This window comes from Odontomachus brunneus, unplaced genomic scaffold (assembly GCF_010583005.1).
Source record: "Odontomachus brunneus isolate Ranch 3 - 2012 unplaced genomic scaffold, Obru_v1 Obru_scaffold_005, whole genome shotgun sequence".
NCBI lineage: Eukaryota > Metazoa > Arthropoda > Insecta > Hymenoptera > Formicidae > Odontomachus > Odontomachus brunneus.
Window position 1 is genome coordinate 3,146,721 of NW_022639455.1, and position 16,262 is coordinate 3,162,982.

The window sequence follows — 16,262 nt, forward strand, 5'->3', positions numbered from 1 at the left end:
GAGAGAGAGAGAGAGAGAGAGAGAGAGAGAGAGAGAGAGAGAGAGAGAGACTTGCCCCGTGCCGCGGTTGCCACGGAAATGCGGTTCCCTCTGGTAGATACACACGCCAGTGTATGTACATCCACCTGTACCAACCCATCGTTCCCTTGTACTTCCGTAATTCGCTCGTGTCGGAGTTTATCGAGTAACATAGAGAAGAGTCTCCCTATACACGATCACGTATGTCACACGTGTTGATTTTACGATCGATAATTAAATTCTCGTTAGGGGCATGGACGACATTTCGATCAGTGTCCGTACGATGTGTGTATCACGTTTCTGTGTTTTTCTTCTATTCTTTTTCCTCTTAAGTTTGATCGACTGTTTCGCTCTGCCGCATCATTAGGAGATAAAGTAATAGCTATTAACGGGACAATTATATTGGAAACATATTACAGCTGTTCTTTTCTTTTTTCCATCGAGAATAATGACGTAGAATGTTTGACCTGAGACCCTTTCTCGATTATCTCTTTCACGTAGAAGATCCATGATCTCGTCTTTCTTCCATTGCCATGAGGAAAGATGCTACCTGAACACTTCCGTCCAGGGATAGGACCAGCTTGGCAGCTGGCCATCTCGAAATTGCGTTGTTGCTCTCGCCACCCGTCTTCTTTCGTCGGCATAATCCGTCTCTCTTGAAAAACGTGCAAGGGCAGCTGAAGGATTAGGTGGTCTTGTCTCAAAGAATTTGAGATTTCCTAGATCCAGAAATTTGATCTTTCCAGTGCTCCAAGATAATTGAATTTAAAGATAACAGAACACTAAGACAAATATCAAGTACACGATGCGGAAAACCGTACAAATTCGAAAAATCTTTGATAAAAGACAATATGTTCGTTCTCATACAAATTTAATTAAGAATCAAAAGCGAGTCCTGTAAATACGAGACCCTAACTTCAGTCACAAGAACGATCAACGTCATTCCGTCGTTTGTAGACAAGTAGTAGACAAAAGACGTTATTTCCTCACTCGAGAGCAAGAAGAGATGGAGAATTTCATTTTCTCCCAAGGCATTTCTGGGTGTCGACATGCGTTGCTTCTCGCAGCAGCTGGTGAATAAAAGAGCTCCTCCGTACGCACGTGATTCTGAAAGGAAAAGGACGTCTTTTCTCTAAGAGGAGAAGGACGCACTGGCGTTCGATCGAGGCCAGCCAGTTGCGTTTCGCGGATGGATGTCGACATCGTCGTCGTCGTCGTCGTCATCGTGGTCATGTCTGGCCTCTGAAGACGCGTCGGTGTGCGAGAACTATTCTTCCAACCTCTCCGAACACGCAACAAAAGGGACCCGACGACATTGAAGCACTCGGCGGTCGCTCGACCGAGCTTTGTGTCGCGTGTCACATCCCCGTATCTCGACGTGCACTGCCTCCTCCTTCCGACAACCTACCTCCACCTTTAACCTGCCTCAATATCGAGACACCAGGATTTCCTCACTTTCCATTTCCCGCACGAAATGCGTAACTGGTGCACAGTAAGTGCCCTTATGTGAGGATTTTCCTTGAGGACTGAGAAATCTAAGGCAGACTATGGTAGCCCGCTCGTAGGCAAAACTGCGTAAATAAAGAGAAGTATCGTTAATCACTTTGTCTTTTGTGTGTTTCTGCGTCGCACTTTGAAAAATATATGGAACAAACGCTCGAATGGCGTGCCGTTGTAGAACGCATCACAAAACGCAACTTTGATATCTTGCCTCGCGCTTGGGTCTTCGAGCTCTCTCAAATCATTCGAAAACTGTAATGAAAATTGTATTTTATTTTTTTTATCACGATACTATGATTTAATGGCGATATTGTCAACACCTGGGGAAACTTGAAGAAACTCAAATTTAAGGAAATGCTTTATCGTCGACTCTTGACGATCGTTGATAATCGCTTTGCGAAATCGCGCGGAACGAAAGCATTTTCGCACATGGTCATATCCCGGCTAATTCGCTACTCTTTTTTCTGTTTTCAGCCGACACAATGTCCGTGGATAAGGAGGAATTGGTGCAACGTGCAAAGCTTGCCGAACAGGCAGAGAGGTACGACGACATGGCGTCCGCGATGAAGGCGGTCACCGAGACGGGGGTCGAACTGTCGAATGAGGAAAGGAATTTGCTCTCGGTCGCGTACAAGAATGTCGTAGGAGCGAGACGTAGCTCGTGGCGCGTAATTTCATCCATCGAGCAGAAGACCGAAGGCTCCGAGCGCAAACAACAGATGGCGAAGGAATACCGGGAAAAGGTCGAGAAGGAATTGCGCGAGATCTGCTACGACGTGTTGGTAAGTGATACCACCAAATGGTTTTTCTTCCTCCCCCTCGCTCTCTTTCGTTTTCCTTCGTTGTACCCGCCTGTAAGTCTTAGACGCGCGCGCCCATGGACGGCCGCCCTTTTCTTCCCGCTCCAGTGAGCCGCTCTAGTCTAAGAATAAAATTGGGACAAGGTGGCTGATCTCCTCTTTGGAGTGACGGGATCAAACGGGCCCGGCTTTGGAAACATCGCCAGCTGCGACAGCCTCGCGACCGTGCGCTCTCTCGACGCCGCCGCGTTTACTCGTTGAATTATTAAGCGAAATTGTTTGCGAGCTTGTTGATTGAATTCTCATTGTTGTGTGAGAATTATACGCGACATTTAACCCGTGAGTGAACGCGTGGGGGTCAAACTGACCGAGACGCATAAGCAAAGCAATATTTCTCTAATGAGAAATATCGAATAAAATATCGTTTACACGGAGAGAAAATATTAAATTTTTTTCTTTTAATATAAAGTTTTTTCAATTTTACTATGTTTTTGGTAGTCCAAAAACAGATTGTTAATAAGATCTGTTTTGCCTAGGAACATAGTAAATTTCGTTACAAACATAGCAAGTGTTTTATATATAATAGAACATTTCGGTTCTAAAATATAGTAGCACATATGAGATGAAAAAGGATAGTAAATTGCTGCGGAATGTCGATCAATTCCTCGATTACAAAATTCTATAGTAATTTTTGCTGTAAAATTCTCCCCACCTAAGTATGAGTTTTTAACTTGTAATGCTCCAATTTATTATTTTATGCTTGAAGTATATCTTGGCTTATAACCATTTATAGAAAGATAAACATGAAAGTTTATATACACAGAATATCTCTGACGATAACATATACTGATTTCCTGTACGATAAGTCATTCGCCAATCTTGTTTCATTAATAACTAAAAATTACGTGATTGTTCACAAAATGGTGAAAGAATTTTCAGTTTGACACACTCGCACGTGAGTGAGTTATGTTATCGTCAGACACCCTGTATATATATGTATAAAAGTCACGCGCCTACTTAGAGATTAAACACCGGCGTCTCTTTGCAATCTGATGACGTTGATGAAAGATTTGAGTCGCAGAACGCACGTTACTCGTCCCTCAAACAAGAAGGTCACGAACGCACGTCCCCCTTGCTGCTGTCCTTGTCGCGATCTGCGTTCGCGACTGCTTTTTTTTTGTCTTTTCTTTATTGCGCAAATACCAGCGTACGTACGTACAATTCGCGTGTTTGTTCAGCGGTCAGGCTCATTGTGTCGCCGGGCCGTTTATTGATCGAAGTTACTCCGGAGGAAAAAAGCGACATGTACGATGAAAGACGACGATGGCAACGTTGAGACGTGGTGAGAAAAGCTAGGTGTTCGCTTGGAATGGGGAAAAATGGGGAAATACGCGAGTTGCCGAGGAACAAACGTATGTGTGTGTGTGTGTGTGTGTGTTTGAACAAATGCCTCGATACGACGTAAGTGATGAAAGGCTATTAACGTTCGCCTCGAATTATATAATCCTCCGGTAATTCATTGACTTGTCCTAATCCTTAAGGCGTGCGAAAAATACGAAGGCGAGATTCTATCACTCCCGATTGTTTCTTTTCTCTCTCTCTCTTTCTCTCGCGAAATTCTTTTAATTCTTTTAATTCTTTTTTATGTCTTTTCCTAATACACGCGCGCGAGAATACTTCGAACTCTCGGTTTTGCGTATCACAAAACGCAACGTCGATATCGACGTTCGCCGACGCTGTCAGGACGCGACTCGATAAACAATCGTCAATAGTTATTTTCGGGCAATATCGACGCGAGTAAGCCATGTCGTTCGCGATTAAGCCGTAATAAGGTTAATTGAGTCGACTCTGTAGACCTAATGAAGCGAGCTCCGGCGCGGCGGAACTGTTTGGGCGGGCCTTTCGCTTTGAGCTGCCGCATAGCTCTTGCATGATTCGATACTATGACGAGAATGAGCCATTAACGACAAGACATGATAATGCATCGCTCGTAAACGCGACAATGCAAACCCGCCGTTTTCGCCTCGTGTCTTTATCATGCGACTTTATCGCGAGGCAAAGAAGGAAACATTTTGATGATTTAGAGATAATGTAAGAGCGCGAGAAATGATATCTAGCGATATACTTAAGCATCTCGGTATTGCTAGTTATTATTTCTCTCCAATTTACATTCTGAAAAAATACACTGAGAAAAAAATTTACTAAATTTCAAAAAACGTTTGTTTGGATAGTACTGTGAAGATATTTGTTTAAATTAATATATTCTAAATTTATTTAGAATTTTCTATTTTCTAAAATTAAAAAGAAACAAATTTATATTTAAAACTTTATTTAATTTTAGAAAATAATTACTTAATTTAAACAAATATCTTAACAATACTATCCAAACAAACGTTTTTTAAAATTTAGTAAATTTTTTTCTCAGTATATCTAATTTTTAACGAAATCCTCCTATATTAATTGAGAAAAATATCTGGAAAGTAGAAAATATTATTCGATAGATACTAATATATTTAATCTAAATTCTTTTGTTTAATTATTTCTAAATTTTTCTAAATTCATCTAAATTCTTATTGTTTAATTAAGTTCCAATTATGGCTGAGCAAATATTACGCGCCCGTATAACGAATTATAAGACACTAAATTTTATGTTAATAATGTCCATATTCATATTGTTTTAGTCTATAACATTTTGCAATTAGAGTTTTTTTTTATGTGTATTATTTGTTTTCACATCGCGGAGTGAATCAATGTCCAAGTATTTCGGAACGCTCCGCGGTGACGCGTCTTCAACGATTCGCCACAGCATCGTCGTCGTCGTTGTCGTCGTCGTTATAGTCGTTCACGCGAAGTTTTATCTCCCGCGAATCCAGTCGCGATAAGTGCGACATACGTTTCAGATTTCGCGTTTTATGTTGCCACTGTTGCTACGAGAAGCGTGAATGAATTGTATCATACGCCGCGTCATAAAATGTCCAACTCTTGGACTTGTTTTCACTTTTGTCGCATTATCATCGTCCATATCGTGGGTCTCGCTGTCAAAATTACATGCTCTTCATTTCCACCAATTCGGTAAAGAATTGAAAGAAACCTGCTTTTCCGCGTTGGCGTGTCTCGTGCAGCTATCTTAGTTTCGCTCTCATAAAGACTTCTCGAGACAGTTTCGGCGCGTTCCTTTTCTCGCGTTGACGCTCAACGATCGCCGATGTTTCCTGCTTTCCGTTTATAGCGAGGTAATTCGAAAGGCGTGGAAAATAATGTGTGGTTAAGTAACCCGGCGCTTCGTTTCCACAGAGATCGCGCTCCAAGAATTGCCACAGGTATGAATCAACGGTCGACTGTTTTCGTATAATCACGTCGAGCGATGATTTCACTCTTGTGTTCGTTTTTTTTTATGCTGCGACATGCACCCACGTACGTGGTATTGCGCACCGGCTCGAATATTTATCGTGCATTATTCACATTTTATAATATCGCCGACCAGATAAATCGAAGGATATCTTACGGCGAACTAGAAGCCAGCAGGAAAATATAAAATCGTGTAAATTCATTTAATCGTATAAATTAATAAAAGACAAAATTAATATATGAATTTTCATATACATTGAGAGAAAAAAATAAAAATTCTTGATATACATATTTAGTGAATACTAATAACATATATACTTTAATCTAAAAACACTTTTATTTAAACAGAATAAACCATTGTTTTCATGAAAAACTAAGAAACGAATATTTGAAAATTTATTTGTGAGATGTAAAGTTTATTCACAGAAGTAAATTTTACGTCACGTAAATAAATGTTCAAACATTCTTTTCTCAGTATAAGATCTCTTAAAAAATGTAGGGGAAATCCGAAGGTTGAAAGTTGAAAAAACCGATTATTTCTGCTATTTTTTAACAAGTTATAGAATTCAGAAAGCAAGATATTTAAATATGTCAAAGATGGCTTTAAAATACGTGTTTGCTTGATTTTAAAATCTATTAAAGAACAGTAGAAATAATCGATTTTGCCAACTAGGCCCGATCTTCCCTATATTTTCTTACTTGAGAAATATTTTGTTAGCATAAGTAAATATATTTTATTAGTACCCAATAAATATCACTTTATTTCTTAGGTGCTTCTCTCTTAATGTACTGACACAAAAAATTTCTTCCCTACATAAAAATCTAATCCCAATTAGAAACGTTGCGGTTATCACGGTAAATAATAATGCGGACGACTGCAGCAGTCACTTCCGACGACGTAAAATGAGAGAGAGAGAGAGAGAACAAAAAGCGAGAAGCTGTCGCCAATTACGAAGAGCCGCTTTCTCACACGTAGATCCGTTCGATCTGGTCTCTAATTGTCAGAAAGTTTCCGCTTTCTAGCGAGCAACTTCGTCACCGTCGTTGTCGAAGCGGCACGGGGTGCCAACTTCGGCTAGTATTTATTAGTGATTTGTTACTGCGTTGTCGGCACGATAACGACACGAGGAAATGCAAACACGAAAATACCTAACATATGCGCCGCGAGAAGTCATTAGCGGCGGTTGTCTCGCCGTCAATGTTTGCGCAAACTCGCGTCGCGTTTTGAAGTATTCATCATGATCCTCGCGTGCGAGATCCCCGCGACTTGCAGATAACAACTGCAAAGCGACACCTGCGACTTGGAAATTAATCTACCGGGTTGAATGTCGAGAATCGTTCGAGTCTCAGACGAAGACGTGACATCGACTTTCCATTCGGCGACACGATTCGGGAATTTTTCTCATCGTGAGAAATTAACGCGAAGAGCACTGCCGTATCGATTCGTGTCCGCGTGATTAAATCGCGAATTTCTCAGAAGTATCCACAATTGCTTCAACCACTCTTTTTCTCTCTCTCTTTGTCTCTCCAATTCTCGACGAACTCCATAGTCGAGTTTGAAATTAAATTTTCATTCGAGCCAATTTTACGAAAGTTAATTGGACTATGAAATTGCGTGGTGCATTTTAATTCTCTGTATTAAATATCGGTTGCGATTAAGACTCGCTGATAAACTTTCGCTGCGTCAATTAAAAAAAAGCACTTGACTCGGTAGAGGCGATATGTATATATATATGTGTGTATGTATATATATCAACACCGACAGAGAAGAAAAGAGTATCGTACCGGGTGTCTTGCCTGGAGCTTCGAAACCCGTTTGCAAGCAATACTCCCGCGTCTGGATCATCTTACGCAGTCGACGTCTTCCGCTTCCTCTCGCTCTCTCTCTGGAGGGTGGAGATCATCCTCCGGATGGAATTTCGCGCGGATCAATTACGGGCTGCTGTTGAGACCACTCATGATCTCTATACGCCGTCCATTTCCTTCGTGAGTTCACGTTTCGCTCGCTTCTTTGAGAATAATTCGCGTGACGTCGCGTTATCTTGATAGCAACGTTGCGACTGATCCCATTATCATTGTGTTCTCTTGAATTAGTTTTCTGTGTTTGAAGGATTTTCACTTTACTTGGAAGTAAGCTTTGATCAGAAAAGCTTTTTGAGTTTCTCAACGCATGGCTAAATCGAACTTTCCTATTTCAGTTTTTCCGATTAAATCCCTCTCTTTAGATTTTCCGACGTATATTAATTTACTCCGTTTTTGATAATTATTTGCGCGTCATTGTTCAATCTCGATTTCCACCTTCAATCCGCCTTCTCTACGTTTTAATTAGCTCGCGTCGATGGGTCTTTACTTCAACAGGAGACCCGCGGCGACATTAAAGCGTGACCTTTTCCGCACTTCGCCATTCTGCGAACTTGCGAAATCCATTAGACTCGATGAATTCTAAGCCACATAGCGTTCTCCGCGATTCCGGGGTTCCAAAGCTCGATCTCCGTTCTCGTTACGTGGGCGATGTTCTCCAGTATCCGGAAATGAGCGGAAACGGAAGAGGAAGCGGACACGCCTGCTCAGACGCGAACGTATCCCGACCGCCGGAAATGACACGTTCCGCCTCGTAATGGAAGCCCTTTCTTGAAGGGAATTTAATTCGCTCATGGTCATGCCCTTTTTATGCCAAAAATAATCTGTCGGTATTTCTCATCCAAAAAATACAATTCTTAACAGTTAGAATCTTTCAATATATATAGCCTCACACACACACACACACACGCACAAAATAGAACTTTCTTGAAACCAACAGAGAAACATTTTAAGTACAATATTCTATAAAGTTAAAGGAATTTGACATCTTTTATCCACAGTACAAGTCTTGTTTTTAATAGAAATTTCTTCTAATAAGATAGAACATTCTGCTTCAACTAAACATATTGTTATTAAAAAGTTTTAATGAGAGAAGTTTGATATGTAAAAATTATTTTTACATATTTTTACACATTTTTACAAAAATCAAATGAAATGAAAAAGAAAAAGAAACAGAAAAGTTCCTGTCGATTTGAAAGAAGAAAAAAAATATATGTATAATAGATTCCTTATCAATATAGAAGAGAAATACTCTTTCGATAATTTTCGAGTCTTCATTTAGAATATAGGTTTGCAAGAAATTGTATCTTGCAACTAGAATTTTTTTTATGTTAGAATTTTCTTTCGAAGAATTCTCTTCAGACCACATATGAAAGGATTAAGCTAAGATTTTATTTTTCTACGTAGATTTATTATCTTGCAACGCGTACACTTATCAACGATTTAAGTATCTGCAAAAGTTGTCAGCCAGAAAAAAGTAGTCTTATAACGTGTCGCTAATCTCGAAGTGAAAATTCTTCGCGTTTGTTCGCAGCGTAACAAAATTTTCACTTATTATTCCAGAACTAGGCATGAAGTAGACGTAGACATTGTCACGACGGTGTCGTGGCCGTTTCCGTCGTTCGTTATTTATATATATATATCCGGCAGATTAAATTTCGCGATTGAAACATGAATTTACGCTGCTTCCACGTGCGGCAGCAGGTAGAGTTACTCGTCGAAGACGGCCGCTAATTGCGACGAAGTACCGGAGAGCGGTCGAGGGCGAGAGGAGGGTCGTCGGGTTTGAACCGACGTGCTCGGGACGCACGTCAAACGGCGAAACTGGAGCAAGGCGACTCTCCAGCTGAAACGCAATCGCCGGGCGATCGTCGTCGTTCCTGTTCTCTCGCGCTCCTATGCACGTCATCGACGATAAGCGCGATTACCATTGTGTGTGCAGCGCGACGACGCGTTCCACAGCATCGCTGTGGTTTACGACGAAGCCGAGATAACTTTAGCTTGACAGACGTGGGAAGTGAGAGAACGCGAAGAGATCGATCGCGCGAACTCGAAGCGTGACTTCGCGAAAATCAATCGAAGAATGACAATACAGGATAATTAAAAAAAAATATTAATACTTATATGAAGTATTTCTTATATAAAGTACGCTTTACAGGGTATTTAAGAAAAATACTAACACTTATATGAAGAATTTCACGCAAAAAAATGTTAACACTTACATGGAGAAAAATTGCTTCCAGCTACATGGTGTTTAAAAAAGATGTTAACACTTACATTGGAGTAACTTTTTCTCAATACAAGTATCAGCATTTTTTTTTTTTTTTAACAAATTCATCACATAAGTGTTAACATTTTTTAAAGCATTCTGTAGATTAAGTGGAAAATGATAGAATAATGCAGGAAATATTTGCATATTGTCGGTAGTACGACATTTTAAAGTGTTGGATCGATGCAAAAGTTTTGCAGTACACTGAGAAAAAACAGGAAGCGTCGACGAGACAAAATCAATCTCGTGTAATTAAGTCGTTTTTGCGAACGCTGCGATTCTCCATTGACGTCAACGGCGGAGCGCATTTCGACGATTTACAGTCGCGATTTTGTGCCTCTCGAGAGAATAGAGTCGTCGTCGAGGAAGCGGCTGCTCGATTAAAATTAATAACGACCATTTTACAAATCTTCCGCAAACCGGTATCTCTTTCTCATTCGAGGCGAACACGACGTCTAAGAGAGACTCGTTAAAAACGCGACGATAATGACAACGTAACCGAAATGGCCATTCTTTTCTTTTCCTCTTTTATTTTTATTTCTGACCGTCTTCGTTATGATGCGAATCGCGTACACACGTGATTACGCGGTGTAATTTACGACACCGCGTTTACGCATCGAGAAACGTAACGATGACTTGTACAGCGGGTGACGCTTTTCAAGACCGGTATCGTGGGACGATTAGTATGCCCGTTCTGTAACTTTCTAACGACAATGTCGCTCACAGAATGGACACACGCGGACTCGATATCAGAGGTGTTAAATCAGACTCTTTAGAATTTTAAATGCGCACCGTAACTCGTCCTGCGCAATGCATAAATAATAAAAATCGAGTTTAAATAATAAAGACCGGGTCGTTTCAATAAAAAAACCAAGTGACCTCCGCGTTGTATCATTGTCTTTCATTATTTTATTCAAAGCTAACCAAACTACCCATGCCGTTAAATCTTGTTATTATTCGCTGCCTTTTATCATTGTTGCTTTTTTGTGTCAGCAGAATAACCAATGAAAATCACAGTCATTAACTCGATGAAATTTATTTCTTTTATTTACGGAGAGAAAAATTATCCCTTCACGGGATATAGAGCTCAATTACTGATCTACTTATATTAAGAAGTTTATCAATACTTAAGTCACACATAGTAGGAGACACAAAAAGTAAGGTGGTAATTATACACAAGTAAAAAGTACAAAAAAATAAATACATGAGCAAAGAAAAAAATGAGATATAATTATAAAATTGCACAGGTCTTTTTTGGAGCGGCGGGAAGGCAAAGAGGTATTTGTGACAAATTCGCGGATGTTAATCGCAATGAATTTTCGTCCGTCACTTTTCGCCAAGCCTGGCGGCGGCCGATGCATTATGTCGGCGTTGAGACGCAATAAATACCTCGCGCTATTTGCACGCGAGTTACGCGCATGCAAAGTTGGTTGGCCAACGTTGCTCTTACGTCATTAGTGGAAGCGGCGTCGCAATGCATGAATGTGCGTTTATAACGCGATGTGGCTCGTCATTGACCGGCGTAGGATTGCACGTTGATTCTACACGGTGCTCGAATTAATTCATATCTCAGCGCGAGAATAAAGTGTGTGTGTGTAAGAGAGAGAGAGAGAGAGAGAGAGAGAGAGAGAGAGAGAGAGAGAGACGCATAGATATATCGTGATTGATGATGATTGATTAATATTTTTCGTTTTCGCGACCGTCTGATTGAAAGGCTAACGATACTTCAGCGACGTTTCACAAATAGACATCGCTATTATCCAGTCCTCTCATCTTAATCAATATCGCGGCAATATCGAAATCTTATTCGAATCGCTCCGTACCGTGAGTTGTGAATCTCGCGTCACCGAGACAAGTCCATTCAGTTACGAAACGCGATCTGATTGCGCCGTTCGCGATTCGTTCGGATAAGAGAATCGCTTGATTAATGGGTCGGCCATGAAGGATCAACGAGACATGACACAATGTTCAAAATGCAATTATTTCCCCCGAGATATCGCGTCGCTCTATCACCTTATCTCAGATCTATACCTTGTTCATCGCTCACTATGCAAAGAAGTACATTTTTCAGATCAATTCTCAAACTGGTGATCTTACACAGAGAGGAACACATACCGCGTTCAAGTAAATGTTACTTGGTCCAAGTATTTCGTACGTTTTATATTCGCTGTCACAAGCTGATCATAAGCATCAGATCTATTCAATACTGAGTATAATTTTAAGACTATTTTTTATCAAGAAAATATTCTTTGCTGAAGATACCCACTACTTAAAAGAAGCGGGACAAACCGAATAATCGCTTTTCTTGGCAATTATATTTTGTCTGCGCGCTCACAGATCGATGTATTTGTGTTTTTGCAGGGTCTCCTGGATAAGTACCTGATCCCCAAGGCTAGCAGTGCCGAGAGTAAAGTATTCTACCTCAAGATGAAGGGTGACTACTACAGGTATCTCGCAGAAGTAGCCACCGGTGAAACCAGAAATAGTACGTATCGATCCTTCGTCGACACACGCCCGCCCAGGCAACTTCGTCGGGTGACTCTCGGGGAGATTGATCGAAGCGGGAAGGCCGATACGATATGCGACGATGATCATCGTATCGAGACTCTCCTCCACGAGTATCGACGCGAACGTCGATAGGCGGCAGGCAGGCGGGCCGTGACAAACGGCACCGTCTAAATTTAAATATTGCCGCATCGGGCTTTCGCGAAATTGCCGAAAGTTTCGCGAGCGTGCGACCTCTTCTCGCTTTCGATCACCGTTTCCGAGAGAAGAAGCGCGCGGTCGATGCAGCGGACGATGCTGCGAGTTCCTCGATACTTGGTGGGTACAGTCGGCTGATTAAGTGCAACGACATTTCTCCCCGACGAGTTTTGCAACGTATTTCGTGTTCAATAGGAAAATGCATCTCCTGAGAAGATGAATTCTCCTGTTGGACACAAGATGCGTTGCGAGACTCGAGAAAAAACGTTGCTACCTTTGAGCTTCCATTAGTTGCGGCTGTTTGGAGAAAGAAAAATGGAAATTTCATATATGAATATTTTATGAATTAAGAGGAAACTGCAACACTTTAGAAAAAACAGCTTTGTGTCATTCTTCACAATTTCAGGTAGTTATATTGAACAGGAAGATAGGATGTAGCGCGTATCGCTGCAATCCCCGTTTTGTTCGTATCATACTAAAACGAAGTCGCTCGGTATCTCTCAGATGTCTGTGACCACCGGAAGGTTAATCAGCCGACTGTACTTTCCTCGGTTGGCCGAGTTCTCGCGGCAGGCGCTCGCATGCGACGCAGCTGCATCGGCCGCGGCAGATGTTTTCCTCTTGACGTACAAGCGGGCGGATCCCTGGACGCTCGCGTTCACGAACGTCAAAAGTCAGCCGCGATCGCAGTTGTTTCACAGTGAAAGTCGGCTGCTCTCGCGAGGTGAAACTTGGCGCAAACTTTGGCCGCGCGAGCGCGACTTACTCCGTGATATTTCGCTAATATTAATTGTCCGCCTCGCTTTTTGTCATTTTTTACTCGGCCGCGGTGTGCTTGATGTTGAGAGCACCAATTGTCAAAGCTCTCGATATTTTCACAGAAAAATATCGGCTCAAATTCATCCAATATTAGATCCCGAATTGGTTGTTATCTCCCGTTAATTTCGAGCCTCGAACTAAAGCTATGCATTTTGATGAGAGTAGCGTGAAATTGCAAGTCCAGGGAATTGCAAATGTTCGTGTTTATGCTAAGCCGAGTTTAAATGAAAGCAGATGAGCTCGGAGATGAGCGAATACAAGCGCACAATATTTGCTAGGTATGATGACAAGTCTCTTACGTGCTGGCGCATCAATTGTAAATCCATTGTAATTTTCATAAAGTCTATATTTGACTCCAAGCGGCTCTTAAGCCATTCCGCGTAATTTAAATGTACGCTAAAAATGATAAATTATTACAGCTGTATTTGGGAAAGATGTCAACGTATTTTTTAATTATTTTGAAGAGAAAAATTATTTGAATTATCTGAAAGCACATAAGAGCAACGGAGCTGCATGAAACACGAGTAAGAACGACGAATCGGCGAACTATCCGGGAAATCGGTGAGAACAAGTTTTCACGCAAAGTTGACTTATTAGTCGACGACTCAGACTCGTCAGACTCAGATTAGATCTATAACGAGGAAACTTTCGTCGCCGTATCCGCGAAAGCGTGATGGATTCGCGTCGTTCAAAAGGGTTTCAAGCAGCTCTCGATAGGCACGAAGCAGCCGAAGCGTACGCACGTCTAGCTCGCGTCGCGTCGCGTATAACGCACAACCCGCTGATGTGTTCCACCCATCTGAATATCCAGCCGTGGTAGAGGACAGCCAGAGGGCATACCAGGACGCGTTTGAAATCAGCAAGTCAAAGATGCAGCCTACCCACCCGATCAGGCTAGGTCTCGCCCTGAATTTCTCTGTCTTCTATTACGAGATTCTCAACTCACCAGACAAGGCCTGTCAGCTGGCCAAACAGGTATACAACTGACGACGGGCTGCTTGATCGTTACTTTCAGCTATCTCCGCACGCGGAGATAAAGAAAAAGAGAGAGAGCTGATGCGCGGTGGCGATGATGGTGGTGCACAGTGGTGACAAAAGAGAACGAATTTACGGAGAGATTCACTACCGATACCCAAACGAACCACCCACCTTTGTCCTGTCAAAGATCTTTGTCCTACAAAGATCGGTATCTTCGCGCTTCGCGAAACGCTTCTCATCGGGCGAGCGTCTCGAATGCGTCTCGTGTGACAATCGCGACTTCGTAACTTGTTGCAAACTTGCTGTGGACCGGTGATATTAACGCGCGATATGGTAACCTACTTACCACTAAAGCTGCGCCAAATGATATTCCATTTAGAACCCGGTACAAGTAATCGTTATATCGAATAACTGACTGAAACCGATGAATCGGTTCAAGTAATCGTTTGAACAACGCGAAATGGTACTCCGTTCATTTGGAATATAACTGTGTAACAAATAAACGCAGTACTATCTCGCATAGTTTTACTCACTATTCAGAGAGATAACGATGAACTGACTGCCAGACAATGATAGAAAAGCACTTGAGAGAAAAGTACTTGAAAATTTTTACCTATGGAATACAAAGTTTATTGTGAGTATTTGATATCCTAAAATAAACTTGATGTCCTAAAATAAATTTTCAAGTGCGTGGAGAAAAAGAATATTTGACGACGTAAATTTGTGGGACGTAAATTTTATTTATAGTAATTAATTTTATTTCACAGAAATAGATCCCTTTAAATAGATCCTACAGACAAATTTTCAATATTTCTTTCCCAGTATATTTCTTTATCATCACAACTCGTTAAATTCGTCACTTCAGATCGTTGTAGCGACACGCAAACTATCGGGCAATTTGCATCTTGATGCAGACGCGTTCGGCTGTAAGCGGTCGAGATTCGCGAAAAGAAATAAAGATATCGTAAAAGTGGTTCGCATTTAAATCTTTAACAATGCCTGGACCATCGTACTTGATTCATGCACCGTGCTGCATGACTCAGGACGACGAAGACCGCGGCTCGCACGCACGTCAGCGGTCGCAGCACATCGTAGAAGATCAGCGACGATTTATGGACTCGGTCCGTTCAAGGACGACGATGTTCGCGAGTAAAACGGTACGGCCGCCGCCGTCGGCCGACTAGTCGGTCTTTGTAGGACAGACGCGAGGGGAATCGTTGAAACTCGCACTCCCTCGTTCGCCCGCGTTTTCCCTCCCTTTATTCAACTTTCGTTCGCCTTTTCTTTCCTCCTTGCCTCGCGCGCGGGCGATTTATTACTACGGTGGTTATGCGGCAGAAGGGAAAGAAAAGAGAAAGAAACGAGGTCGTGGAAGGTGTAATCTGAATAGAGGTTGATTTGCATTGCAGCGGTAGTCGAGGATTCGCAGAAGGCGTACCAGGAGGCGTTTGACATTGCGAAGGCGAAAATGCAGCCTACGCACCCGATCAGGCTCGGCCTTGCCCTCAACTTCTCCGTTTTTTATTACGAAATTATAAATTCCCCGGCTAGGGCCTGTCATTTGGCCAAGCAGGTTAGAGGCAGAACTGTGAAGAGTTCTTGCGCTTGTTTTTCACCTCCTTATTGGAAACGTCCTCAATTAACCCTGTGATGTGTGTCGTCACGTCGGGGACATGTCGCGCGTTGATGTATGATTCCGGCGGTTTGAATTGCTGCGTGTGCATAGAGTGTGCCGCTTAACCACCTTCTTTATTCTCGAACTCTTTTACTAATGCGTGTGTGTTTAAGACTGATGTCTCCACTGGTGCCGCACTAACTACCCCGCATCGCTCTCTACTCACGTATTTAGTACTCGCTAATAACAGTTTGATTACTTGCATTTTAATACTCTTTAGCTCTTAATTGCAAATAAAGTTGTCCTGTTCGTTTGATCAAGTTTTGCATAATCGTACTTCAATAGTTTGAGA

General features: G+C 41.9%; 1 protein-coding gene across 3 annotated transcripts in view; it reads left to right on the plus strand.

Annotated features, from left to right (window-relative positions):
- The window catches only part of LOC116850188 (14-3-3 protein zeta), a 66,894-nt gene that overhangs the window by 44,543 nt on the left and 6,089 nt on the right, over positions 1 to 16,262 (plus strand). For 2 of the 3 annotated variants that reach the window (XM_032828168.1, XM_032828178.1), the window contains exons 2-4: positions 1,993 to 2,300; positions 12,157 to 12,280; positions 14,129 to 14,292. In XM_032828168.1, coding sequence (XP_032684059.1) covers positions 2,001 to 2,300; positions 12,157 to 12,280; positions 14,129 to 14,292 — 588 coding nt within the window. In that variant the 5' untranslated portion in view covers positions 1,993 to 2,000. Of the gene's footprint in view, positions 1 to 1,992; positions 2,301 to 12,156; positions 12,281 to 14,128; positions 14,293 to 15,704; positions 15,869 to 16,262 lie in introns of all 3 variants that reach the window. The other variant, XM_032828186.1, reaches the window with a different exon arrangement.